This window comes from Sphaeramia orbicularis, chromosome 5, assembly GCF_902148855.1.
Source record: "Sphaeramia orbicularis chromosome 5, fSphaOr1.1, whole genome shotgun sequence".
NCBI classification, from domain to species: domain Eukaryota; kingdom Metazoa; phylum Chordata; class Actinopteri; order Kurtiformes; family Apogonidae; genus Sphaeramia; species Sphaeramia orbicularis.
In genome coordinates, this window is record NC_043961.1 from 42,218,049 (window position 1) to 42,244,990 (window position 26,942).

Here is a 26,942-nt window from a genome sequence, read left to right on the forward strand (position 1 = left end):
ATTTTACACATTGATGGAAGTCAGTGACCAAAAAACAAAATTTCATCTGCAGAGTCATTTATACTTAATTACATTGGAACATCACAGATGTTATTTATTTATGAATATATTTTACTTGTAGCTTAGATATTTTTCAAACCCAATAATAATCAAGTCAGCTTTTAGACAATAATGAATGTTATTGAATATACATTATACTTTATATATGTGGTTTTTTTTTTTTTTATTAAATATTTATTTATTTATGTATTTATTTATTTATTCATTTTACATTTACATTAAAATGTTTGTTTTTCCATACACCGTGCATATACCTGTAAAATATTTGGGATTTGGTGTAAGCATTTCTGCTTCGAGTTCCTCATCTCAGAGTGGTGATTTTCAGTCTTAAATCCTACATTAATCCATTATAAATGGTCTTAAAAGCCATGTAATAAAGTCAGCTTTGTTGGAAATGCTTCTCTCTATGACATTTGCAAGCTCCATGATAACAATTAAACAAAATGGCCAATGGACCTGGATATCGTTTGGCTAGATTTACTGTAGTATGTAATTTGCTTTACTTAAATAATTTTAGTAGATTTAATTCATTTTCCAAGAAATCAATCAATCAGTCAATCAATCAAATTTTATTTATATAGCACCAATCTCATGGCACTTACAAATAGAGCCGGTCAAAACCAGACTCTCAAGCCAAATTACAGAACCCAACAGAACCCTCCAGGAGCAGACACTTGTGACTGGTGACAGTGGCGAGGAAAAACGTTCTTTTAATGGGCAGAAACCTTGAGCAGACCCTGACTCCTGGAGAATGGCTGTCTGCCTTGACCAGTTGGGGTTAAAGAGAGAGGGTAAAGGAAGAGAAAAAGAGTGAGAGAGAGACTGGGGGGGCACACATGGATGGAACAGATGCACAGAAAACTGACCTTGAACTGTCAAAAAGTAGATCAGCTGGTGCTAGTATAATTACCAATAACCAGAACAAATATACTATTACTGCAAGTATTAACAGTGGATATACTACTACTGTAACTGTTACTACAAATGATAGAAACCACTACCATCTATGTAACTATATAATGAACACTATCACAACTATATGGGTAAGTGAGTGATATATTTGGTAACATTACGAGTCAGTTTGTTTCCAGAATTTATAAGTTACCAATTAATACCTCCATTATTTAAAGCCTGCTTTTTATTGTGCTAATTATTTTGTACTGAATTTGACTTCTTTGGTTTGGTTGAAAAGAATTTTACTTGGCAGCACATTTTCTTTATAGAAATATAACAGGTTTTCATAAAAGACAAGAAAAGTAACACTTTAGGTGTTCTGCTGAAGTTTTTCAAGTGCCCTCTTTGATTTATTAAAAACTGTGGCAGTTTAAGACATTCCTGTGTTGTCCAGGAAACCCACTTAGATATTTCCGACAGTCCCTGAACATAGCGCCGGTGTTATCCCTTTAAGTCAGATGAAAGGCTGTTGTGTAATGATGCTGAAGGAGGAGGGGTGGAGCTTCTACCGCCCGGGACACATCCAACAGCAGACGTTCAGGTAGGGTTAAAGGTCCACGGGTGAATTTAAACCCACGGGAAGCTGAAATTGTCCACTTTGACCGCGGCACCTGTCGGCTCCCACCGCCACGAGCTGCATTCACGGACCCACGGTATGTTTCTAAGGCTTCTATCAAACACCGTGTTCACAGCACCGAGTCTGGACTTGAACAGAAAGGCTTCGACTGTTTTAACCTGCGCTGTCACCAGAGCTTGAATATAAATGTTTCCTAAATCGGGAAATGACCCGGTACAAGGCGTTCCGGTTCCGGCTTTTTTTTTTTTTTTTTTTTTACGTAAAGGCAGCAATATTAAAGTACGAGGCTGCGCTCGAGACTTTTTTTTTTAAATTTATTTATTAAACCTTTATTGATAATAAGTACAAAGAGGCAATATTGAACAGAAATAAGCATCACATAAATTCAAGTATTGTTACAAACAAAAAGCAGGTAAGTGTAACAATACAAAAAAGTGCAATACAATAAACAAAAGTTATCAAGTATTAACAAAAATAAATTATCAAACAGCTCGAGGGTACGTTCACATTTGCCCATCAGTATCAGTCGAAAATTAAAGGTTTGTTAGAGCATTCAAATTTAGTTAACATTTCCTGAAATACTGACATGCGTTTTTTGGTTTTGTTTAAAAATAACTTTCTCCATTTCACTCCAAAACATGTTAGAGGAGACACAGTCATAAAATAAGTGCAAAATTGTTTCTGGCTCATTCTCTGTGCTCCAGAGGGGGGAGGGGGGTGGGGGTGCGGGGCGGGGATGAAAAACTAGAACTGCTGTCACTATTATAACTACCAATAACTACTACAAATACCCATAACTACAAATACATATAAAGTTTTAACAGTGGATATACCACTAGTGCCAGTAATAGAAACCTGTACCATCTATGTAACTATATAATTAAGACAATATCACAACTGTGTGGATAAATGATGCTGATACTCCTACAGGCTGATACAGACACACTCATAATGCATGGAATTAAAATAACTCGTACAAACCAGTCATAGGATCTGTTTCATGTAAAGGTGTAAACATCTCAGTACATTCAACAGTTGGAAAATAAGGGATACAAAATGGGTTTTGTTTGTCATGTTGATGATTTCTTGAACAGTTGGAATTGTTGGATGGCTTTCATTCCATTTAAAGGATAATTTATTTAAGCTTTATTTACATTTAATTTATTGTGAAATGCTCAAAAGTGCATCAGTCACATGATTCACATCAGCATCACCTCCATACATTTGACCTTAGTCCCAGTAGTTTGAACACAACCATTAACCCTTAATGGTCTACAATCATGACAGCCAGCAGATCACATGACCTTAACTCCAGGTTCCTTTCTCATTTACACCTCAACGTTGATCTGTAACATGTCATTATTCAGCCTCATTTATTCACATTAGAGACATTTGGTGAAAATACCATTACAGACAACATTTTTACTCAAAAATGATGTTACAAAAGTTAATTTTAAGCATGTTATCTACATGTATTTATTATTTTCTTCATATATTTCACTACAGTTTTGGAGCTCATCCTTGGTTAAACCTATTTCAACACCAAAACACTTTGTGCACGTGAGTGAAGGTGTGTTTTTACAACAGATTTGAATTGGGCTGAATTATATCTTTCTACAGTGGACAAAGACAAAAACAGGCCTCAGAAAATATGTAGAAAACATGAAAATATCCTGAGAGTTAAACAAAACTAGTCTTATGTAAAAATATGAATACTGTGCTATATATTTTTACAGTACAGGTAAGAATAGTGTCTTACAAACTATAGTTCTATTTGAAGTTCCCTTTCAGAAACAGAGCATGCTTTAGTGTACTTTTTATTATCTGTTTTTTTTTTTTTTTTTTTTTTTTTTTTTTTTTAACTCATAGATGGAACTGTGTGTGACTAAAGTGATGATGTTGGCTGGAGGTGTCCTTGCCGTTCCTGTCCTCGCCTTCATCACCTCCTTCTTGTTCTGGCCCGGAGTCCTCCTTAAGGCCTACAACTGGTGAGGACCTGAACACATGTACTTAGGGCTGGTATCTCCACAACAAAAAGGTTAATGAGGAAATGTCTCCTTCAGCTTCAGTAAAACAAATGAGATTGACTTCAGAGTAAGAAACCCAGCCTGCTCCAGACCACTGTTTCCTCAAATGTCTCACGTAGTCATATAATGTGTGTAGCATACCCCCCCGAATGAAGGATGACACCTCACTGGTGATTTTCAGATTTAATGGCACTAAATCCTTAAATCAACTGTAAGAGCTAAAGAAAACGCAGGAAAAAATATGTGTAATTACAAAGCACTTACATTTCACATTAGCAAAATAAGTATAAGGATTAACTTGACTGAAACCTAACAATGAATATTAGCTTAGCTTGCTAGTGTAAAATGACAAATTAACAAACCAGTGAGAGACACAAAATATTCAGTAACACCTCTAAATTTTAACACAAACGTACCTTGTACCTCTTCAGAGGGGCAGCTAATACAAAACAATAAATTGACTCTGTCAAACTTTCTTTGCCTTTTTTAACCGTTTTTTCTCTTTTTGATGACAAGATAGGAAGTTGCTCTTCAAAATAAAAGTCTGCTATGTCCAAACCAGACGTTACCCTTTACATTGTCAAAATAAAAACAATATGCCAAGGCGCAATTTCATGAGTGAATTTAGCAATTGTACTCAGGGTTATTTGCAATGTGTATTCCTAAAATAGAGATGGACTAAATCATTAAACCTCCGTTAAAGACGTGTTGACCTTTATAAGATCAGATAGAACCTTACTGATCCCTTAGGAAACAACAGTTGAATATTTCAGGAGTAGGTCTGAATGAGTCCATTGTGAGACTGGAACTCATGACCCTGAGATTAACAGTCTCATTTTGGTGACTGAAATAACTAGGCTGTAAGGTTATCACATCAATACTGAAACATAGGATTGAACCAGGAACCTTTAGATCTTCAGTCTAACACTTTCCCGATCAATTTCAGGTTTTGACGTTTTGTGACCTTTCAGTATGAATCACTTTGACTTCTTGTTTTTCATTGTTTTCATTTAAAGAATGTGTAATACCTGTTTTTTATAGTTGGTAATAGATTAAATACAAACTTATTAGAAAGTGAGGTTAGGGTCAGGGTTAGGGTTAGGGTGTGATACTGCTGAACACACACAAAGAACAGTTTGTTTTTCTGCGTTTCGACTACGTGGTACCGGCTTAACTCGACTCAGCCTTTTTGTGTTTCCATTATGAAAAAGGACCTGGAATCTGGTACCCGGTATTAGTTTTTTGGTTTCACCTCCGCTGAGGTTCCTAGACTGGGGAACAGATACTAAAATGTGATGTGTAAACACTGCAGATCACTGATTGGTCAGAGAACTGTCGCTGTGACCTGCCGTTTTACAAAAAACAGATGCAGAAGTTTACAGTAAATATAGAGGTAGGTTAATCCATATGATGACAGCCCGCAAAACGACACCATGGTCGGTCGAGGAGATTAGGTGGCCGACATAAAAATTCAGCATGAGCTTGGCAAGACAACACTCAATGAGCAAGTTTATCAGCAACTCTCTGAGCAGACCACACGGAAGTAACACACTGCATCGCTATGACGTCCAGGTGCTCTAAAGTCAGTAGTATCCTGTAATGGAAATGGTCTCCAGGAATAGTACCTGGTACCCAAGCTGAGCCGAGTCGAGTCGAGCCGGTTCCACGTAGTGGAAACGCGGCATAAGATGTGTTGCAGGGACCAAGAGCCACTGATGACAGAACCATTTGGAAGAACTGTGAATCTGATGGACGTTCTGCTGATGATCAGACTCACCTTAACCCTTACCCTAACCCTGACCCTGACCCTAATCAAACTCTAACTCTGACCCAGAGCTTAACCCTAACCCTAACCCTGACCCTACCCCTGACCCTTCTGCATCACCGATCACACTCATTACCAATAAATAACATGTACCACAGTGTAAGGAGTAACTTCATGACCTAGACATGCTATCGAACCTTTCATTAACTCAATTTCACTTCTAGTACCACTGGACTTCTTCCATATCACTGGATGATGTCATATGATGTCAGGTCATGTGATGATATGAAACTGATCAAAATACAAACTGCTTCAAATGATGTCCAAGTTACCAACATCAGCACTAGAATGCACTAGAGCAGGGATGTCAAACTCCAGTCCTCAAGGGCCGGCATCCTGCATGTTTTACATATTTCCCTCTTCCATCACACCTGGAAGCCATTACATCATCATCAGGCTTCTGCAGAGCATGATGATGAGCTGATCATTCATTGAACCAGGTGTGCTGGAAGAGGGAAATATCTAAAACATGCAGGATGCCGGCCCTCGGGGACTGGAGTTTGACACCCCTGCACTAGAGGATGCAGAGGATGGGGTTAAATGGAGGAAGATGATTGGCTGTGGCCACACCTGAAGGGAACAGCCCAAAGGAAAAGAAGAGGATTAATGCAATATGTAAATTCACAGGATAATATTGTTGCTTATGAATCTTGCTTCCAGCTAATTGACATTCCCAGGGTCATTGTGTGTCATTTAGCTCACTTTAATTCAACATTCGCTCTGATGTTTAGTCCTTAGTAAAATGGTTATGATGTGGTTATGTAATGTAAGAGGATAAATAGTCACTTTTCCATTGACCCTCAAACTGTATGAATATAACTTGTGCATAAAAATTTGCCCAATGGAAAAACGTCAATTTCGCCAGAACTCTCGTTTTTGATGAAAAGTTTTTGCCCTTGTAAGAGGTGGTTTTTTTGGGGCGCAGCAAAATTGGCATATCGCATGAAACTGCAATGGAATGACCTTTTTGCACAACTACAGCAAAAAAAACGGATGTTGATAGATGTTGCAATAAGCGAAGAAGAAGAGTTTTAAAACAAACATGGCGTGGTATGTGTGGATACACAAGGAAACCAAATCATTTTTAATTTAGTACGGGATAGAGGGGTAACAAGCATTCTAGCTTCAAAACGTGTTCATCGCCAATGGAATGACTTCTTGTGACATTGTGCGATAATAAATAAACAAATCATTGCATTTGTGGTTCAATGGAAAAACTGACACTGCGCACTTCTGTTTTTTTGACATTTAGTAAATATCGGTAACGTTTTGTGTATATGTCCAATGGAAAAGTGACTATTGATACGCTGTGTTTATGTGTCTGCAGACAGGAATCAAAGGTTGATGGTATATTTCTCAATGCTTAACAGTTGTGTGTGGGTGGAGGAACCCCGACTGTGACCCCGCCCACTGGACTTTGTCTAAGCTGTAGGAACATACTCATATGTGTTTCTGCCTTTGTGAGGCCCCCGTTTAGATCATAAACCCTCAGACCTTTATCCTTATGACAAATCTTTAATTAACCTTAACTCTGAAACCAGAGCTCAGCTGTCCAAATCCTCATATGGTCCCAAAAGGATAAAAAAAAACAAGACACTGGCCTGTAATTAACCCTTTAACCTCTGAGACATTATTCCAGGTAAAGGTGCAGCTGTGAATTGCTGTCTGTTTCAGTGCCATTAAAGTGCTGCTGCTCTGAGTATGTGCTTGTGTTCCTTTTCTTCAGTGGTTTTGCTTTACTGTGTGTTTTAGGGTAAAAACAGGGTGGAATACAGAAAAAGACAAAGAGAGGAACTGAAATTTGACAGGTTTTGACTAAATAAGGCACAGAATGTACATTAATATGAGATTTAGGATGTTGAACATGATCTATGAACTGGAACACACTGAACAACAACAAGAACTTGAATTTTGGCCCAGTAGTTTTTGTTTTGGGCTCTTTTTTTCTTTTCTTTTTTTTTTTTTTAATAAATCAGTCCAGCTGCTTTTTGACACCTGACTGAACTCCAAAACGCAGTTACACAGTCAAACTCGATTAAAAAAAAAAAAATCAAAGCTGTTAAAACAGTAGCAGTAACTGAATAATTTAATAAAAAGAAAGAAAAGACATCACAGCATATAACAGACAAAATTTGATGAAAAAACCCCCACTGTTACAGAAAGAGTATGAAGACTGCACTCTAAAAATATTGTGTTGTAATAAAAATACCAACATTATGTTGGAAATATACTCTGTGTTTATAAATGTACAACAGTATAAATACTCAGTACATGTATTATGTGGTGGGTTAGTTTTCCTGTCTGCTCCTCCACTGACTTATCAAAAGACCAGTTTGCCTCCACCAGGCCTTACCATGTGAATACAGTAGACGTTGACCTGGTGTTGTCCACCTGTGCAGGTACTGGCGTTGGCGCCTGGGGCTGCAGGTCCATTACTTCTACAGTGGAACATATCGCTTCTGTTATTCCCATCGCGGGACACCAGGGGGCACCACGCCATCTCTACTGCTGCTGCACGGCTTCTCTGCCACCAAAGACATGTGGCTGCCCGTCGTCAAGGTAACACTCGCCTCAGAGGTCTAATACTTTTATATTTCATGAGTTTTTATTGAAGGTAGTGCGAAGGCCTCATTCAAAGGATTTTATTATTTATGCCAAAGATTGCATTTGGATGATATGAACATCATCCATTCGTCCATTTTCTGAACTGCTCAGTCCTCGTGAGGGTTGGTGTCGGGGAGGTGGAGCTTATCTTGGATACTAACAGGCAAAGGAAAGGACATGTCGGACAGATTTATCACAAGTTGCCCATGCATCACAACTGGACAACAGAAGGATGTTTTAGGTTTTGAAAATTAGAGAGGCAAAAACTCAACTTGTAAGAAAAGTTTAAAAATGACATGTATGAAGCCTGACAGGTCCATTTTTCATGTATATGAAGTTAATGCCTTTGTTGTAACTCCTCAGTTCATTATTATCCATTCTATTATATAGTCATAGTCTGTAATCACACTAAAGTATGAACCAGTTTGTTTGTTCCATTGTTTGTCTTCTGGTAAACCAGGTTGCAGTTACAGAACCATGGATCTACTGTCTAACCTGTGTATTTTACATCAGCTGATGTAACCCCACACAGACTCATCAACACCTGCACCCACACTGACTGACTGATATACATGCACAGCTTTAGCTAAATCAAAAAATGTTGATAAGTTGATTGTGTTTCTACTGTTGCTTTAAGTCAGGGTTTATGTCCTTTCAGACTCTCAAGACTGTATTCACTCATGTAATCTATGACATAACCTGGAAATGGTTGTTGTGAATGTCATTTTTGCGGATGGCCAACATTAGCCAGAAGGCTGATGCTAGCCTGTTTTATTTCATTTATCATATTTGTTAATCGCGTTTTATAAAACAGTGATAGATAAACAAAAAAAAGCACTGATTTTACTTCCAGGTCTATTTCATTCTAGTCCATGGTAGTCATTGGACATTAAATATTGTTTGTTTTTTGTGTATTTTATATGGTTACTTATACATGTGCATCTTTGGGAGGGTCATTGTCATCTTAAAATGATAAAAAAAACACGTCCTTGTGTAACTTGTAGGGATATAACGATATGAACATTTCATATTATGGTTATTGTGACCAAAATTATCATGGTTATCATTATTACCGCGGTATTGTTGAAATGTGCTCAAAATGTTCAAAAAGAACTTACACACACTGAAATAATTTAACCAAGTTGTATTTTGAAAAAACAAACAAACAAACAAATAAACTAACTTGCACAGTGTACTTTCTGTTGGCAGAAACATTAAAGTATTAACATGTAAACATCAAACATACAAATGTGCATTAAAGATGGCCATAAGAGATATCTGCACTAGGGGTGGGAATTGATAAGGTTTTATCATTATCAATGCCATTGTCAATTCTGCTTACAAATCCAATTCTTTATCAATTCTCCTATTGATTCCTGAGTGGTTTTTTGAGTGTGAAAAAAAGTAGTTGGACAGGTCATCATAGTGGAGCTTGTTTGACCATTTTCCATATCAAATCATTTTCAGTGTCACACATGTACACCATTGTACATACACAAACAGAAAGCGAAACACAATTATATTTTCCTGAACTGTAATGCAACAAATGTAAATATTCTGAGAGAATTAGGATTTTAAAACATGTTAGGGTGATATGATCCAGACTGGTCAGTGGTGGTACTCCTGGTGAGTGACAGACAAACCACAACAGTGGCACGTGGTCCAGTTACTCTGGAGGACAGTCACTGGATTTACTGTTGAATTTCCTTCAGTTCATAAGGCCTCCTTCCCTTTGCTTTTTCCACATATCATGTGTCTTTGTAAAGTTGAAGCTCACTTGTTTGGGCCCCATTTAAACTGGCATGAGTTTGTCCTGACTATCTATATTGAGACGGTTTCTCTGAGGATCTGAAGCAGCAGGTCTGTGCGCTCTCTCTCTCGCTGTACACTTGGACCAGGTCCGTAGCTCCATAGCGCTGTCGGTGCAGGTGCCTTCAGCCATGTTTTTAGGGGCCAAACATTGCAAACTGAGCATGCACACCTGAAGTCCAGCTGCTTCTCCAGGAAATGAGCAGTATCACCGTGATTTTCAAAGTGCAGTAATGAAACACGGTTATTATGATAATTAGAATTTAAATGATAATACTAACTGTTGGAAACTTTACTGTGGTTTATCGTTATACCGGTAATTGTTACATCCCCAGTAACTTCCTGTCATTTGCACCAAATGTCTGAATGAAGAGTGTTTCCATATTGTAAATTAACTTGAACTTAATTGTGGTGAAATGAGATTAGACCCAAACTACTTCATTTGTTTGGAACAAAGACTATTTAGGAGGATTCACAGCTGCACATGTGGTTTGGATCAACCTTAAACCTTTGGACTAGACCCTGTAGGTGTGAAATACCCTTCATTTTTATGAACTACAGTCTACTCTCGTTAAACCGCCCGCCGTTATACCACCATTTTCGCTCACCGCCGACCAAAACCATTGCACAAAAATCCCCAATGCATTATTCCATTAGCTACCGCCATTTCCGCCTATCGCCATCCGCCAGCCCAGTTCCATGCACAAACAACACTTATACCATTGATTTCCCGACCGTTATACCGCCAGCCTGATTGCCATCGAGTACACATAAATTTTAACAATGCACTGAAACAAACGCGCCAGACGCTGATCGCGACAAGCTACGAGTAGGTCTACGGAACGGCCACCGTTCATTTATCGCAGAACATTCAGAAGGTCAGGATTTCGGGAAGAGGACGTGGGATTAAGCCAAAGCCTCAAGATGATGGGGTGTCATTTCCCGACATGGTATAATAATGCTTAAATGTTTCCCCACTTTAAATGATCCCTTACAACATAACAGAATCAAGATTTATTTAGAAACGCAATTAGAACGGGTTAATGGAGGCAGCATAGACATCATATAGTAAAGACATGCACATTATGGACGCAACCCGTTGTAACGCCATTTTTGCTATACCGCCAATTTGGCCGTGAACGGAAGTTGGCGGTATAACGAGAGTAGACTGTATAAGAACCGTAATAGATGTTTGATGTGTGTTACAGCACCTCCCCAGAGGACAGCATGTGGTGTGTGTGGACATGCCAGGACATGAGGGGACGAGTCGCACCGGGGCCGAGGACTACAGCATCCAGGGTCAGGTGGTCAGGGTCCACCAGGTCAGAACCAGTGTCAATATGAAGGTCAAAGGGTCACATGTTAATGTTAAGATTAGATTAGATAGAACTTTTTTGATCTTGAGCAGAACCCTCAGGAAATTAAGGTTCCAGTAGCAGTGCAACATCGAATGTACACATATAAGAAATATTATAAGACAGAAAAAGAAGAACATAATAATAACTATAAAAACAGTAGTGAAAAACAGACATTTACACATTAGAGAGTACAAGTAGAAATTATACATAAAGAAGTAGTAATAATAATCAATAATAATAATAATAATAATAATAATAATAATAATAATATGTATGTATGCATATACAGGGTGCGATTTGTCAAAAAAACAGAGGGGGGGATGTTTTGTTTCGTTTTTTTAAATCATGAAAAAACAAGCAATCAACAGGCCTAATTCTTTTTTAAGTTAACGGTAGGCCCTATTACATGTCAAACAGTAGAACATTCATCTTTAATGCAAACTGAAAATACATGACACTTTTAATTTTCTGCGACGGCCACACCTGCAATGTGGAAAATGGCCTAGTTAAGTTTCAGGACCATGGATAAGGGCCAATCACATCAACATGGTAGAGGATTTATGGCGAACAGGCAACTCAATCACACTGTAAAACGTAATTTAAAACCTAATCGATTAAGATGCAGTTGAACATGAACATTGCAATTTTTTAACTGCTCTTAAAATTTTGATGAAGCGTACATATATATATATATATATATATGTGTGTGTGTGTGTGTGTTAGGAAGAGAGAGAGAGAGAGCACAACAGCATCTGTGTTTTGTTCCTCCAGTTTGTGCAGGGTATGGGTTTGGATAAAAAGCCATTCCACCTGGTCGGGACGTCCATGGGGGGGAATGTGGCCGGAGTTTACGCCGCCTGCTACCCCTCACACCTGTGCAGTGTCACCCTGATGTGTCCTGCAGGTAAAGTCTGGAAATGTTGAGGTGGTACAAATGCACTCAGATCAGGCCATGGATTAGACCCCCCTCCCCAATGGGACCAAATCAGAGAAAAGGGGAAAGACATGCACATTCAATAGAAAAACTGTCTTTAGAGTAAGAATCTCAGACACTTAGTATGGGTGTGTGTTTTCAGCTGAGTTACCATTTTAAACTTTATCTATAGAATCAGCAGATATGACCAGACCATACATGTCAGCCTCAGATTTTCTTTTACTTTAACATGTGTAAAACAGCAGGGCAGGATTCTGATAGTTGACAAAAGCCAAGTAACTGTTTCCCTGAAGATCAGCCCAGTGGTCATGTGGTTCTGTTGGACACTACATGACATATACATGATGGAATTACCATGTACAGGTTTTAAATCAAACTCCTAGCACAGCATGATATGTACCTGATATTGGATTTGTAATATTTTCAACCCCTTCTTCACCCAATGTTAGCTGGGATAGGCTATGCCCCCCATGACCCTCTTGAGCAGGGATGTCAAACTCATCATATCGTCAAAACTCGATTTCAGGGATATAATGGTTTTACCCTGACCGCCGCCACTGGGTTGGCCCAATATCCTTGATGTGAGTACTAGGATACTTGGCGCGATAACTAGGACAGATTTGATTGGATTTCTTATCCCTTGATAACCAACATAGCAACATCTATCCATTTCAGCTTCTCTATGAGTATTATAAGTCTTCCAAATGGGGGTGCTTTAGTTGAAAATCAGTTTTTTGTACATAAATCAAGCAATAATAGGCAGATTGAGATAAAATTTGGTTCATCTTGATTGTTTCACAAATGTCCATTTTGTCGCTACCATTAAGAGTTCATATGGTGTCATTTTCATTCTCAAAGTGAAGTTTTGTGGGGAAAAATTGGTTCTCTGACCATTACACTGCCACTATCAGGTCGATGTTGCTCAAATTGAGTTCATATCTATTGTCTAACAACTATCTTTCTTCATGCCACTACCTTGAGTTTACATGATGTCATATTTTGACACCAGGTAGTGTGTTTTTTAGAAATGGTTGGGGGAGCAGAGGATTGGGGGGATTTTGGGAATATACCCTTGCTGTCGGCCCCCGACAATACAAGCCTCTTTTTCTTTCAGGTTCCACATTCAGCCTAATTTGACCAGTAAAATAATGGCATAATAGCCTATAAATAATGACAATTACAAGGTTTTCTCTTTGTTTTGGTACAAGAAATAAACATAAACATTAAATTGTGAAAATGTTTACAATTACAAATTATCTAAATGAAAAAGATGTGAATAACCTGAAATAACTGACATTTCTTTAGAAAAATAAGATAATATTATGCCTCATCATTTATACATGTGCGTTACAGATTGGATCTGTGGTGCAGGACTAGATGTTTATATCCCTTCTTGCATACTTGAGACACCACCGACACTCTGTGGGATGGTCCAGTGAGTGAGAGCATCCTCTGAGTTCAAGTGGGCACCCTCCTTCTTCGGTGTTTTGTTGATAGGCCCACGACACCTCCAGAGGGTTCAGCAGTGAATCCCAGCATCTCAGGTTCACCCCCTAGATGTTGTCTACTCACTTGAAGGCCCAGATGGAGTCCTTTCTCTTCATCCACAGCCATTGACTCCCTTTTCAGCAGCTCTGGAGAGATTTTTGACTGCCTGCCAGTAGGCCTTCCAGTGCACTCCCATGTCCAGTAGCCTGGCTGTTGAGGTGGCTACAAACCCTCTGCAGCCTACTTCAACTCCTCACCCTCCAGCCTTGCTGATGTGCATTGGAGGCAACCTCCATATACCTCAGCTGCTTGTGCTCGTAGCCCAGTGGCCATGTGGTTCACCAGGTTGGTGGATGCATTTTCAGTTGGGAAACAGAACTGCCCAGCATCCGGTCTTGAGGTAGTGAGACAGGTTTGACCATCACCCTCCTGGACAAATGTTGTTGGTTGCCACCTGGATAATGTGGGTGGAACAGCGAGCAGCTCATCCATCATGTTTCCAGGGGTACCAGCCTTGGATGAGCCTGGTCTTGCAGCCCTCTAGGATGTATTTGAGTGAACCTGGAGTTGGGCAGAGTGAGCATGTGGGGTCTTCACCATACCATTGGCTAAGATTCATGGGAGATGGTAGGACATCATAGGTGGCCTTGATGGTGATGCTTGTGCTGAATGCCTCCATATCCCAAAGCTCTTGCCAGGAGATCTTACTCTTTCCCACTCCTCCCCACTCATCCACTGCCCTTGCTTCGCCTGAGCAACGGCTTTTGCACACCTGTCTGCTTCCTCTTGCTGTTGTGCTTCCTGCATCACAAGCATCTTTAGGATGGAATGGCCTTGTTCCAGGCTGGTGTGTTGTTCCCAAGGCCACCTCTCCCCTGCTGCACTTGGCCTACAATGCCCCTGTGCCTGAGTGCTGCTTTCATCTGCTCTGTAGCCACTGTAGCCTCCTCCCAGTTGCCAATTTGGGGGCAGCTTGGCCTACAACTGGATCACCTGAATCCTGTACCAAGGTTATAATAGTTTGGATTTTTAATTATAGTTTAGTTTTAATTAGTTTGACTTTTTTTTCTCTTATTCAGTTAGTTTTAATTAGTTTTTAGAGCCGGTTTGTTAGTTTTTATTAGTTATCATTTTTTTCTGAATGCTTAGTTTTAGTTTAGTTTAGTTTAGTTTAGTTTTAGTATTAGTTTTAGTTATTTCATATATTTTATCTTCCTCATCATCCTATTCAAAGAAATTAGTGAGGCGCGGATATGGGTTACCCTGGACACTTTATTTGGAGGTCGGGTTAGGGCAGCTCATGGACTGAGCAGAGACACAATGTACTGTACAATGTATGAATTCCCTATAGCAGGTTGAGGGGGGGTGCAATCCATACACAACGTCACTTACGTGAAACAATGCGAAGATGTGCAAAGCATGAGAGGAGATGCACAAAGCAGCCAGCAGTTAAAGCAGATAGAAACATATATAACCAGCTAACCAGCAGTTAAAGTAGATAGGAACATATTATAAACCAGCTAACCAGCAGTTAAAGCAGATAGGAACCTATTATAAACCAGCTAACCAGCAGTTAAAGCAGATAGGAACCTATTATAAACCAGCTAACCAGCAGTTAAAGCAGATAGGAACATATTATAAACCAGCTAACCAGCAGTTAAAGCAGATAGAAACATATATAAACCAGCTAACCAGCAGTTAAAGCAGATAGGAACATATTATAAACCAGCTAACCAACAGTTAAAGCAGATAGGAACCTATTATAAACCAGCTAACCAGCAGTTAAAGCAGACAGAACATATATAAACCACTTATAAACATATATAACCCAGTTCATCAGCAGTAAACCACACCTTAGCAGATATGTCATATCTTAATCATCTTCAGTTCCATTATTAGCTAACTTTGCTTCAGTTCAGTTCAGCTAGCTGTAGCTAGTAACATCAAGTGTTTTTTAACATTATAACAGGTTCCATACCTCTGTAATTGGATTAGTTTTCCTCCTCCTCTGTTCTCTTCTAAACTGTGCAGTTCAGGACTTGGAAGGCCTTTTCATGGTGATAAACTCTCCAGTTTTAACCTGGATGCTAGTCCTGTCTGACTCTGTCATTTAGCTCTGCTCTGTCTCTGTCACTCACGTGCACACACACAGTATGCCAAAAAAAAAAAAAAAAAAAAGACCCATGTATCACTAAAGTAAATCCCAGACAGGACTGTGCTACTTTGTCCCAGCTTTAGTCTGTATGTTCCAGGTAGAGTGGGGACCAGAAGACGACTGGAAACCACCAGTGACCAGACATGACAGACTGTGAAGTGTCGTATGGTGTCACCAGCTCAAACTGCTGGAGCGAAATAAATTAATTTCATATCAATCCGACATTGACAAAGACGAAAACGAAGGGAATTGTATCCATAATTTTTGTACGTTTTAGTTAGTTTTGTAAGCTCACGATACTTTCAGTTAGTTATGTTTTTTTTCTTTTAATTAGAGTTTTTATTAATTTCAGTTAACGAAAATGTTTTTTTTCAATTTTAGTTTTCGTCATTTCGTTCGTTTTCGTTAACGATAATAACCTTGTCCTGTACCATCATCTCCGTTCTTACTTTGGTACACTTGTACCCCTCAATTAAGATGTAGATGGGCAGATCTAAAATTCCTTTGCTGTAGAGCCCAATACTGTTGAGGCATTTGGGAAGGCCTAGCTACTTCCTTGCATAGGAGCTTACCAGTCTCTTCAGCTTTTCTAGATTAGCACTTCATATCAGATCTACAAAGGCACAAAATATTTAATAACAAGCAGTATATTGTTAAAATTAAACTGAAATTTCTGTGTTGTTGTCTGAACCCTGGTTGTGTTGTAGGTCTGGTGTATCCCACAGAGACAGAGTTCATCCGTCGACTCAGAGAGTTGGAGCAGAGTGACCAGGAGGAGCCCATCGCCCTGATCCCCTCCACCCCCCAGGAGATGGATGCCATGCTGAGACTGTGCTGCTACACCCCTCTGCACCTACCTACACAGGTACAGCCACGCCCTCAGCAGAGTGACAGGGACATAGACAGTCATTGTCTTCAGGGGGATGTTTACTGTGTCCAGCATACAGCGGATGGAAAGGCATCAACAAACTATCACCACAAATACACACCAACAATCACATATACATACACCAGCGACCACAAATACACACAACCACAAATACACACCAACAACCACAGATACGCACACAGAACCACAAATACACACAGATAACCAACCAAGAAATTGTTGTCAAATTTGACACCACCTCTTAATGTTGTCAGTGTAAACATCATCAGTGCCACTCCACTCAGCATGTATGACTCTGAAAAATTTTTTTTCTTAATAGTTGATAAAACTCCATTATGGACATGAAGATGTTAATGATTTTAGTGACTAATGCTGAGTGATTGTTTCCAGGTTCTGCGAGGACTTCTGCACAACAGGATACCCAACAACAGTTTCTACAAAGAAGGTCAGCCTGATACCACTGCACACAGACTAGATTAGATTAGATTACCACTACTCTAGTACTACAAATACACATATTAGATTAGATTAATACCACAGTACTACCAATACACAGATTAAATTAGATTAGATTACTATAACCACAGTACTACAAATACACAGATTATATTAGATTACTGCTACCACAGTACTACAAATACACAGATTGGATTAGATCACTACAACCACAATACTACAAATACACAGATTAGATTAGATTAGATTAGATTACTACTACCACAGTACTACAATTACACAGATTAGATTAGTTTAGATTACTTCTACCACAGTACTACAAATGCACAGATTAGATTATATTACTACTAACACATTACTACAAATCATGGTTATAATCATTTACGAAAATGAACAAAATGACAAAAACTAAATTGAAAAAACATTTTCGTTAACTGAAATAAATAATAACTCTAATTAAAAGAAAAAATGAAAACTAGAAGCACTCGGAGAGCGCAGACCTCCGCCAAGGCTGATCAGTGGCCCCCCCCATGGGCCCCCCACCCCCGATCACCACCAAAATTTAATCATTTCTTCCTTATCCCATTTCCAACAAACCCTGAAAATTTCATCAAAATCTGTCCATAACTTTTTGAGTTATGTTGCACACTAACGGACAGACAAACAGACAGACAGACAGACAAACAAACCCTGGCAAAAACATAACCTCCTTGGCGGAGGTAACTAACTGAAATTGAATTGTGTGCTTACAAAACTAACTAAAAACAAATAAAAATTATGGATGAAATTCCCTTAGTTTTCATCTTTGTCAATGTCGGATTGATATCAAACGTGCACATGCCAAACTGTCTGTCAAACCGCCGGCGGATCTACTCTTAGAAATCCAGCCTTTTAACTACTTATTTCTTGCCTTTCAACGCTTACTCACTTGAACCCAACCTCTTAACCGTGTCTTTTTAACTTGACGCAATCAACCCAAACCTCCATCAGGACAGGTCAGTGTTGTCAGTGGATCCTTACCTGTGGCTGTCACCGACCGCTTCCCGCGCTCTGCCCCGGTATCTCGCTGTTACCACCATGGCGTCATCCTCATCAGCCGGAGATAGTCCTCTCCTCCAAGCAAACAAAACCCTGGTAAAGGCTTACCAAACTATCGCAGATCTCAAAGAGGAAATACTGCGCCTCTCCGCAGAACTCGTGGAGAAAATGCCCAGCTCTGTGGTTTCTCCAGCCGCCTTCCCACACTGTCCAGTCTGTTCCTGAAAGCGCAGAGAAGCCCAAAGCCTCCTGTGATGATACGGTGTTATGGGATCCTTCCTCTGCCTGTCCTCGTCCCCCATGTTCTACACCCTGGTCTGAAGTGGTGATTCGTGGCCGCAAAAAGAACACGAGCAAAGACTCACCACCGCCGATCATCAGCACATCAAACCGCTTCGGCGTCCTGTCCGTGGAGGACGCTCCGGCTCCCCCGCCACGGCTGATGTGCCCACCATCCCACCTGGCTCTGTCCGGGAACCGGCTCCTGCTGACACCGTGGCTGCCACCGAGCTGATTACCGGCGACGGTCCTAAACCCGGTCCTCCTGTAAAGCCGTCGAACAAGGGTCCCCGCTCCTCGGTCCGCTCTTCTGTCCAGCGCCGCCTCCTCCGAGAGGCCGTCCGCCGTCACTCCAACGGTCCACCCGTGGAATGTCCACCGAGAGAGACCAGGAACCCTTCACCTTCAACACCGTCTCCTCGACCACTTTTCCCTCCGACCACCGCTATCCTCGGGGACTCCATCATCCGTCACGTCCGTTTCTTTAATGCCATAACCAGGTGTTTTCCTGGTTCTACCGTCACCTCCATCCTCCATGAACTGCCTCAGCTGCTGCTCTCACTGCCGTCCACCGTTACCTGGATCATAGTTCACGTGGGCTTCAATGACACTTCTCTTCAACAGTCTGAAGTGACAAAAGTTCATTTTAAAAACCTATTTGATAAACTGAAAGCATCTGGGAAGGCTGTTTTCATTTCCGGGCCCCTCCCCTCCTTTGCCCGTGGTGTGGACCGTTTCAGCCGACTCCTCAGCCTGAGCACCTGGCTTCAGTCCGCCTCTGCTCTGAACGGCTTTCAGTTTTATTGATAACTTTAATCTGTTCTGGAACCACTCCTCCTTCTACAAGTCTGATGGTGTCCACCCCTCTAGACTGGGCAGCAGGGTCTTGGCTCAAAACATCCAACACGCTGTCCTGACCAAACCACACCCACACCTATGTGACTATGCCCTCCCTCTTCTGCTGCAGCCACCTGCTCCCCCTGCTGGTCACATCTAATATCACCACGTCCAGAGTCTCCTGTAAAATCTGTAGTGAGAATAAACAACACCCCAACTGATCTCTCCTCCTCTCCCAGGCCCTCACTGTCCACCTGTCAACTAACCTCCTCAATGAATTCCTCTTCTCCTTCCCCATCACCAGCAGCCTACACCTCTGCCTTGCTCTTCCCCATTCCTGTCATATCCAGGTCTCGTATGGGGTTTCACTCTGCTAAAAGGCATCGTAGGTGGTTGAGACAAATCCCATTACACACAGCGGACACGAACACCATGACGTCACCACCACCTAGCCGGTTTGGATTACTAAATGCACGTTCCATTGCCAATAAATCCTTCTCCCTAAATGAGCTTTTTACCAACAGGAACTTGGATGCATTATTCCTGACGGAGACGTGGCAAAGGGATGGGGAGTTCGTTCATTTAAATGAACTGTGCCCTCCTGGCTGCTCTGCTGTTGGTCAGCCCCGCCCCTGTCGCCGGGGCGGTGGCCTTGCTGTAGTGCACCAAGACAAATACATATGCAAAGGGATGAGCACCGATGACTTTCCCTCATTTGAGTCACAAATGATCCAGATTGGCTCGTCCAGTGTGTTTTACTGTTTCTTAATCTACCGTCCCCCTGGCCCTGCTGGTGCCTTCTTAAGCGATTTCAGTGATTTCCTAACATCAATAATAAAACTGGAGAATGTTTTAATTCTTGGGGATTTCAATCTGCACATCGACAACAATTCATCCAGCCCAGCAATGGAACTTTTAGCCGTGACTGACACTTTTAACCTCAAACAACATGTATCTGGCCCCACCCACAAGAAAGGACATACCCTGGACCTGGTTTTCTCATTGGGCTTACACGTCACAAATGTGTGTGTTGAGGATGTTCACTTGAGTGATCATTGTGGTGTGTTTTTTGACTTATGTGTGCCTCTTGAGCCCAAGCCTGCACCTAGAAGGGCCAAGAGGAGGATTATTACAGAGTCCACAGCCCAGGATTTGCGTGCCCTGTTTAACCCTAGTCTTCTTAATGAGTGTCCCGATGTTGATGAGTTTATCCAGTGCTTTGCCACACACTGCAGCTCTATTCTAGACCAGGTGGCTCCCGTGAAAACCAATGTCACTGGTAAGTAGTCTTGTCCCTGGATAAATGAAAACATCTTAAACCTAAGGAGAACTTGTCGCAAAACTGAGCGTCTTTGGAAATCAACCCAGTTGGAAGTACACAGGTTACATCTTAAAGATCTCATAACCTCATTAAATAAAATGATTAAGGAGGCAAGATCCAGCTACTTCCACAAACTTATAGCCACAAACAAGAAAAACCCCAAAGTAATCTTTGACACAGTCCAGTCCATTGTGTCCCCTGCTGTCCCTGCTGCCCCCGTGCTCTGTAAAGCTGACAGCAACGACTTCCTAAACTTCTTCACAGACAAGATCAGGGATATTAAACACAATATCCACCACCCTCTGGCCGTCTGACCCGAGCTGATCCCCCTCTTCAAACCTGGTCCTCTTTCGACCCTGTGACACTGGAGGACATCTCAGCACTTTTATCCAAACAAAACCCTCCTCCAACTCTGCAGACATCCTCCCCATAAGCTCCTTGTCGGTGTCTTTGACACTATTGGACCATGGGTCACAAAGCTTTTTAACCTGTCGCTCTCAACTGGTTTGTTTCCTAGCTCCTTCAAACAGGCCATCATAGAACCTAAACTAAAGAAACCCACACTGGACCCCACAGACTTCAAAAGCTACAGGCCCATTTCAAAGCTCCCCCTATTGGCCAAATCCTTGAGAAGGCAGTGTCTAAACAACTTACAGCTTTTCTGGAGACACACCAGATCTATGACACTTTTCAGTCTGGGTTTAGACAATGCCACTCAACAGAAACCGCACTATTAAAAGTGTCTAGTGACATTCTGATGGCGGCTGACTCCGGGAAATCCACGGTCTTGGTCCTGCTAGATCTCTCCTCGGCCTTTGACACAGTGGACCATACCATAATGATGGAGAGACTGAGGGACCTGGTAGGGATGTCAGGTCCTGTGCTAGACTGGTTCTCTTCTTACCTGACTGGCAGAAGCTTCACTGTGTCAATAAACAACTTCCAATCTGACTCAGCGGATCTACTGTGTGGTGTGCCCCAAGGCTCTGTCCTGGGACCAGTGCTATTCTTACTCTATGTCCTCCCACTTGGCCACATTATCCTACAATATAGTGATGTCTCCTATCATCTATTCGTGGATGACATCCAGATATACTGCTCCTTTAACTCCTCGGAGCCCCACAAACTGAGTTCCTTAATCACGGCTTGTCAGAGCTGAAGCAGTGGCTAAATGAGAACAGCCTCCAGCTGAACTCCAGCAAAACACAGACCCTCATCATTGCCCCGGATAGTGCAATCCCAGGGATCAAACATCACCTTGGAGACCTGAGTTCCTCGGTAAAGACCAAACTGAGGAATCTGGGTGTCATCTTTGACCAGGACATGTCTTTAGAATTCTACTCCAAACACCTAGTCAAAAACTGTTTCTTCCAACTACGCAACATCTCCAAACTCAGATCTATGGTGTCCACAAATGAGCTCGAGATGATCGTTCACGCTTTTGTGTCTTCTTGCTTAGACTACTGCAACAGCCTGTTTACATGCTTAAACAAGAAGGAGCTGGCCCGTCTACAGTTTGTCCAGAACTCTGCTGCCAGGCTCCTGACCCGCACAAACAGGAGAACCCACATCACTCCCATCCTTAAATCCCTCCACTGGCTCCCTGTTCTATATTGTCTTCATTTCAAAATTCTTGTGCTAACTTTCCGGGCCCTACATGGCCAGGCCCCTGCATACATTGCTTCCCTGATCCAGCCCTACAGCTCGACTTGTAGCTTGAGGTCTTCAGGACAGCACCTGCTGATGGTTCCACGCACCTGTTTTAGCACACGCGGTGACAGGTCTTTTAAAGCTGTGGCACCACGTCTATGGAATGACCTGCCTCTACACCTACGGTCCATGGACTCTGTAGAGAGTTTTAAGAAACACCTCAAAACCCTCCTGTTCAAAAAGGCTTTTTAGTCTCCCACCTGACCCAGGGCCACCACAAACTGATTACACTCTATGTATTCATCATAACGTACTCCATGTGTCATCCCCCCCCCCCCCCCCCCCCCCCCCGTCTCTCTATATCTCTATCGCTCTCTCTTTTCTCCTCCTTTACTCTCTCTCTCTCTTTAACCCCAACTGGTCAAGGCAGACAGCCATCCTTCAGGAGTCTGGGTCTGCTCGAGGTTTCTGCCCGTTAAAGGGAAGTTTTTCCTCGCCACTGTCACCAATCACAAGTGTTTGCTCCTGAAGGATTCTGTTGGGTCTCTGTAAACTTAATTTGATTCTGATTTGAATTGATAAAGCACTTTGTGACTCTGTCTGTGAAAAGTGCTCTATAAATAAAATTTACTTTACTTAAATTGATTTATTTCACTCCAGCAATTTTAGTTGGCGGCACCATACGCCACTTCACAGTCCGTCGAGTCTGGTCACTTGTGGTTTACAGTTGTCTTCTGGTTCCCACTCTACCTGGAACATGCAGACTAAAGCTGGGACAAAGCAGCAGAGTCCTGTATGGAATTTCTTTTAGTGATGTGTGGGTTGTTTTTTTTTTTGTGGTTTTTTTTGGCTCACTGTGGTGTGCATCAGTGACAGAGACAGAGCGGAGCTGAATGGCAGTGTCAGCCAGGTGTTGAACAATGCATCCAGGTAAAGGTTGGAGAGTTTATCACCATGAAAAGGCCTTCCAAGCCCTTAGCTCCACAGTTTAGAAGAGGAGAAAAGAGGAGGATGAAAAGTAATCCAATTACAGAGGTATGGAACCTTTTATAGTGTTAAAAAAAGTTTGATGTTACTAGCTATAGCTAGCTGAATTGAAATGAAGCAAAGTTGGCTAATAATGGTACTGTAGATGATTAAGATATGAGATATCTACTAAGATGTCTGGTTTACTGCTGCTGAACTGGGTTATATATGCTTCTATCTGGTTTATATATATTTCTATGTGGTTTACTGCTGGTTGGCTGGTTACCTCCACCAAGGAGGTTATGTTTTTGCCAGGGTTTGTTTGTCTGTCCGTCTGTCTGTCTGTTTGTCTGTCCGTTAGTGTGCAACATAACTCAAAAAGTTAGGGATAGATTTTGATGAAATTTTCAGGGTTTGTTGGAAATGGGATAAGGAAGAAATGATTAAATTTTGGTGGTGATCGGGGGTGGGGGGGCCCACGGGGGGTGCGCAGACCAGAAAATTTCATCAAAATCTGGCCATAACTTTTTGAGTTATGTTGCACACTAACGGACAGACAAACAGACAGACAGACAAACAAACCCTGGCAAAAACATAACCTCCTTGGTGTGGGGGGGCCCACGGGGGGGGGCCACTGATCAGCCTTGGCAGAGGTCTGCGCTCTCCGAGTGCTTCTAGTTTATATGTTTCTATCTGGCTTACTGCTGGTTGGCTGGTTTATATGTGTTTCTATCTGGTTTATGTGAAACTTCAATCAAACTTTATTTCTATAGCACTTTTCATACATGGTACATGTAGCACAAAGTGCTTCATAACAAAACCCCCCACTGTCCCGCAGTTGCAGAAAAAACATACAAGCAACAAAGTAAAGTTTACAGTAAGAGTTTAATTAAAAGCTAGACTAAAAAGATAAATTTTGAGTGTACTTTTAAAAATATGAACACTCGCAGCGGACCTCAGGTCCTCAGGTAGGCTGTTCATTAGTTTGGGGCCATAAAAGCTGAATGAGGCCTCACCATGAGTTTTAGTGTGGACTCTAGGAACAGTTAAGAGATTACTACCTGAGGACCTGAGGGTCCCAAAGGGCTCATATGTTAAAAGCAGATCAGATAAATAAATAGGGCTAAGACCATTATGAGTTTTAAAAACCAATAAAAGCACTTTAAAATCGATCCTGGAGCTCACAGGGAGCCAGTGCAGAGACCTGAGCACAGGTGTCATATGCTCTCTCTTTCTGGTCTTTGTTAGCAGTCGGGCTGCAGAGTTCTGGAGCAGCTGCAGTGGTGCAATAAATAAGTAAATAAATAAATAAATAAATGTACATACACACACACACACACACATACATACATACATACATATATATACAGGGTGTCCCATAAGTCTCCATACATAGGAGACATAATACATTCCATACATATATGGTTCTAACATGTATTTCTTTATATTTCTTCTTTATAGTTCTTCAGCAGTGGAGGACATGCATTGAAATGTGTTCCTGACAAAATGGCAATCATATAGAGCATATTATATAAATAAAATGGTTTATGTCAAGAAACGTTTATTTTTCCTATGTATGGAGACTTATGGGACACCCTGTACACACACACACACACACATATATATATATATATATATATATATATATATATATATATATATATATTATCTACAGTATATATATATGTATATATATATATATATATATATATATATATATATATATATATATACATATATAAATATATATATGTGTGTGTGTGTGTGTGTGTGTGTGTATGTGTGTTTCTATGCTTTTTACTGCTGGTTGGCTGGTTTATATATGTGTCTATCTGGTTTATATATGTTTCTATGCAGTTTACTGCTGGGTAGCTGGTTTATATATGTTTCTATACGGTTTACTGCTGGGTAGCTGGTTTATATATGTTTCTACGTGGTTTATATACGTTTCTATGTGGTTTACTGCTGGTTGGCTGGTTTACATGTGTTTCTATCTGGTTTACTGCTGGCTGCTTTGTGCACCTCCTCTCACGCATTGCACATCTTCACATTGGGACATTTCCAAGTCGAATGAAAATGGCTAAAGTCATATCATTGTACAAGAACGGCGACAGACACCACTTCACAAATTACAGGCCTATTTCTCTTCTCCCACAATTCTCCAAAATCCTGGAAAAACTCTTCAATAATAGATAAGATACATTCATAGAAAAATACAAATTACTTTCAGACAGACAGTATGGATTCAGAACCAACCAATCAACATCACTAGAATTAACTGAACTCATTGAAGAAATCACAAATTCCATTGACAATAAAAAATTGCAGTTGGAGTTTTCATTGATTTTAAAAAAGCATTTGATACCGTTAATCATGACATTTAATCAATAAACTGGAAACAGTATGGAATCAGGGGAGTGGTGCTGAATTGGGTGAGAAGCTATTTAGAGAACAGGAAAAAGTTTTGTGATGATGAGAGACTGTTGCTCCGAGTGTTTGGGTATTGTGTGTGGTGTCCCCCAGGGGTCAGTGTGGGACCTAAACTGTTTCTAATGTATATTAATGATATATGTAAAGTGTCTGAACAAATGAAATTTATATTATATGCTGATGACACAAATATTCTAGGAACCGGTGAGGATTTACAGCAACTTTTGGACACAATCCACTTCTGAGCTAAATAAAACTAAATTATGGTTTTGACAAAAATAAGTTGTCAATAAATCTGTGTATAACAAAATTCATGATTTTTGGCACATGTAAAACAAGTAACAAGATAAAGGTACAAATAGATGGTTTAGATATAGAAAGGGTGAATCAAAACAAGTTTTCTTGGGGTGATAATTGATGATAAAATCTGCTGGAAACCTCACATAAAATATCTACAAAACAAACTATCCAGAAGCATCTCAGTCCTGGCCAGAGCAAAGGGGATATTAGTGTAATGGCGCAAGTACAGGCACTGAATCCAAATGCAGAACTCAGACTCAAAAGGTATAGTCAAAAGGTTATTGGTCACACCAGGTGTAGGAAAAATATGAATGACAAAATCTTGAGGATAATGGGTGGTAACTTCCTCTTCGGATTCGTCCTCCGGACCGAGAATGGCAATCTGTCTCCCCGTGCGGCTTTTGGGGTCTTTTTCCCGACTAGGGAAAAAGCAAAGGGAGGTCAGGGACGGAAACAGGTCATACACAGGTAGGCTAATCAATCAGGCGACAGGACATAAGGACAAGGCAAAAAACTCACGTACCAGAAGTCGGGCGAGAAGATCAGAACCAGGGTATCAGATGAGGCAGACAAAACCGACAGGGAGCAGGCAGTAGGCAAAAACCGGGAAGTCAAAAACGGGTCACAAAAACAGGTAATCAAACAGACAGACAAGATCAAGAACGCTGGTAAGAACTACAAGAGTTACAAACTGGCGTCTGACCAAGGGAAGAGACCGAGTTTTAAATACGCAAAAGGGAGGGAAGACAACTAGACACAGGTGGCACAAATTAGGGCGGAGACAGGTAATCGGGGAAAGGTGAACACGAACAGGAAGGGAAGTAAAGACGACAGACAAGACACATGAGGGTAAACTTAACAAAATAAAACAGGAAGTGACAAACAAAACATAAAAGACAAACAAAACCAGACTAACGTCTGGCTGCAGGTATGACAATTAGATCAGAAATCACTTCAGATTCTGTATAATTCATTGATCTTACCT

The 26,942-nt window shown here is 40.9% G+C and overlaps 1 protein-coding gene across 1 annotated transcript in view; it reads left to right on the plus strand.

Moving 5' to 3' along the window:
- The first annotated feature begins 1,496 nt into the window (after positions 1-1,496).
- Positions 1,497-26,942, plus strand: part of LOC115420007 (abhydrolase domain containing 6, acylglycerol lipase) — a 48,822-nt gene continuing 23,376 nt past the window's right edge. Inside the window, 7 exon segments of the mRNA XM_030135110.1 lie at positions 1,497-1,555; positions 3,461-3,579; positions 7,843-8,002; positions 11,065-11,178; positions 11,986-12,118; positions 16,499-16,656; positions 17,071-17,125. Coding sequence (XP_029990970.1) covers positions 3,461-3,579; positions 7,843-8,002; positions 11,065-11,178; positions 11,986-12,118; positions 16,499-16,656; positions 17,071-17,125 — 739 coding nt within the window. The 5' untranslated portion in view covers positions 1,497-1,555.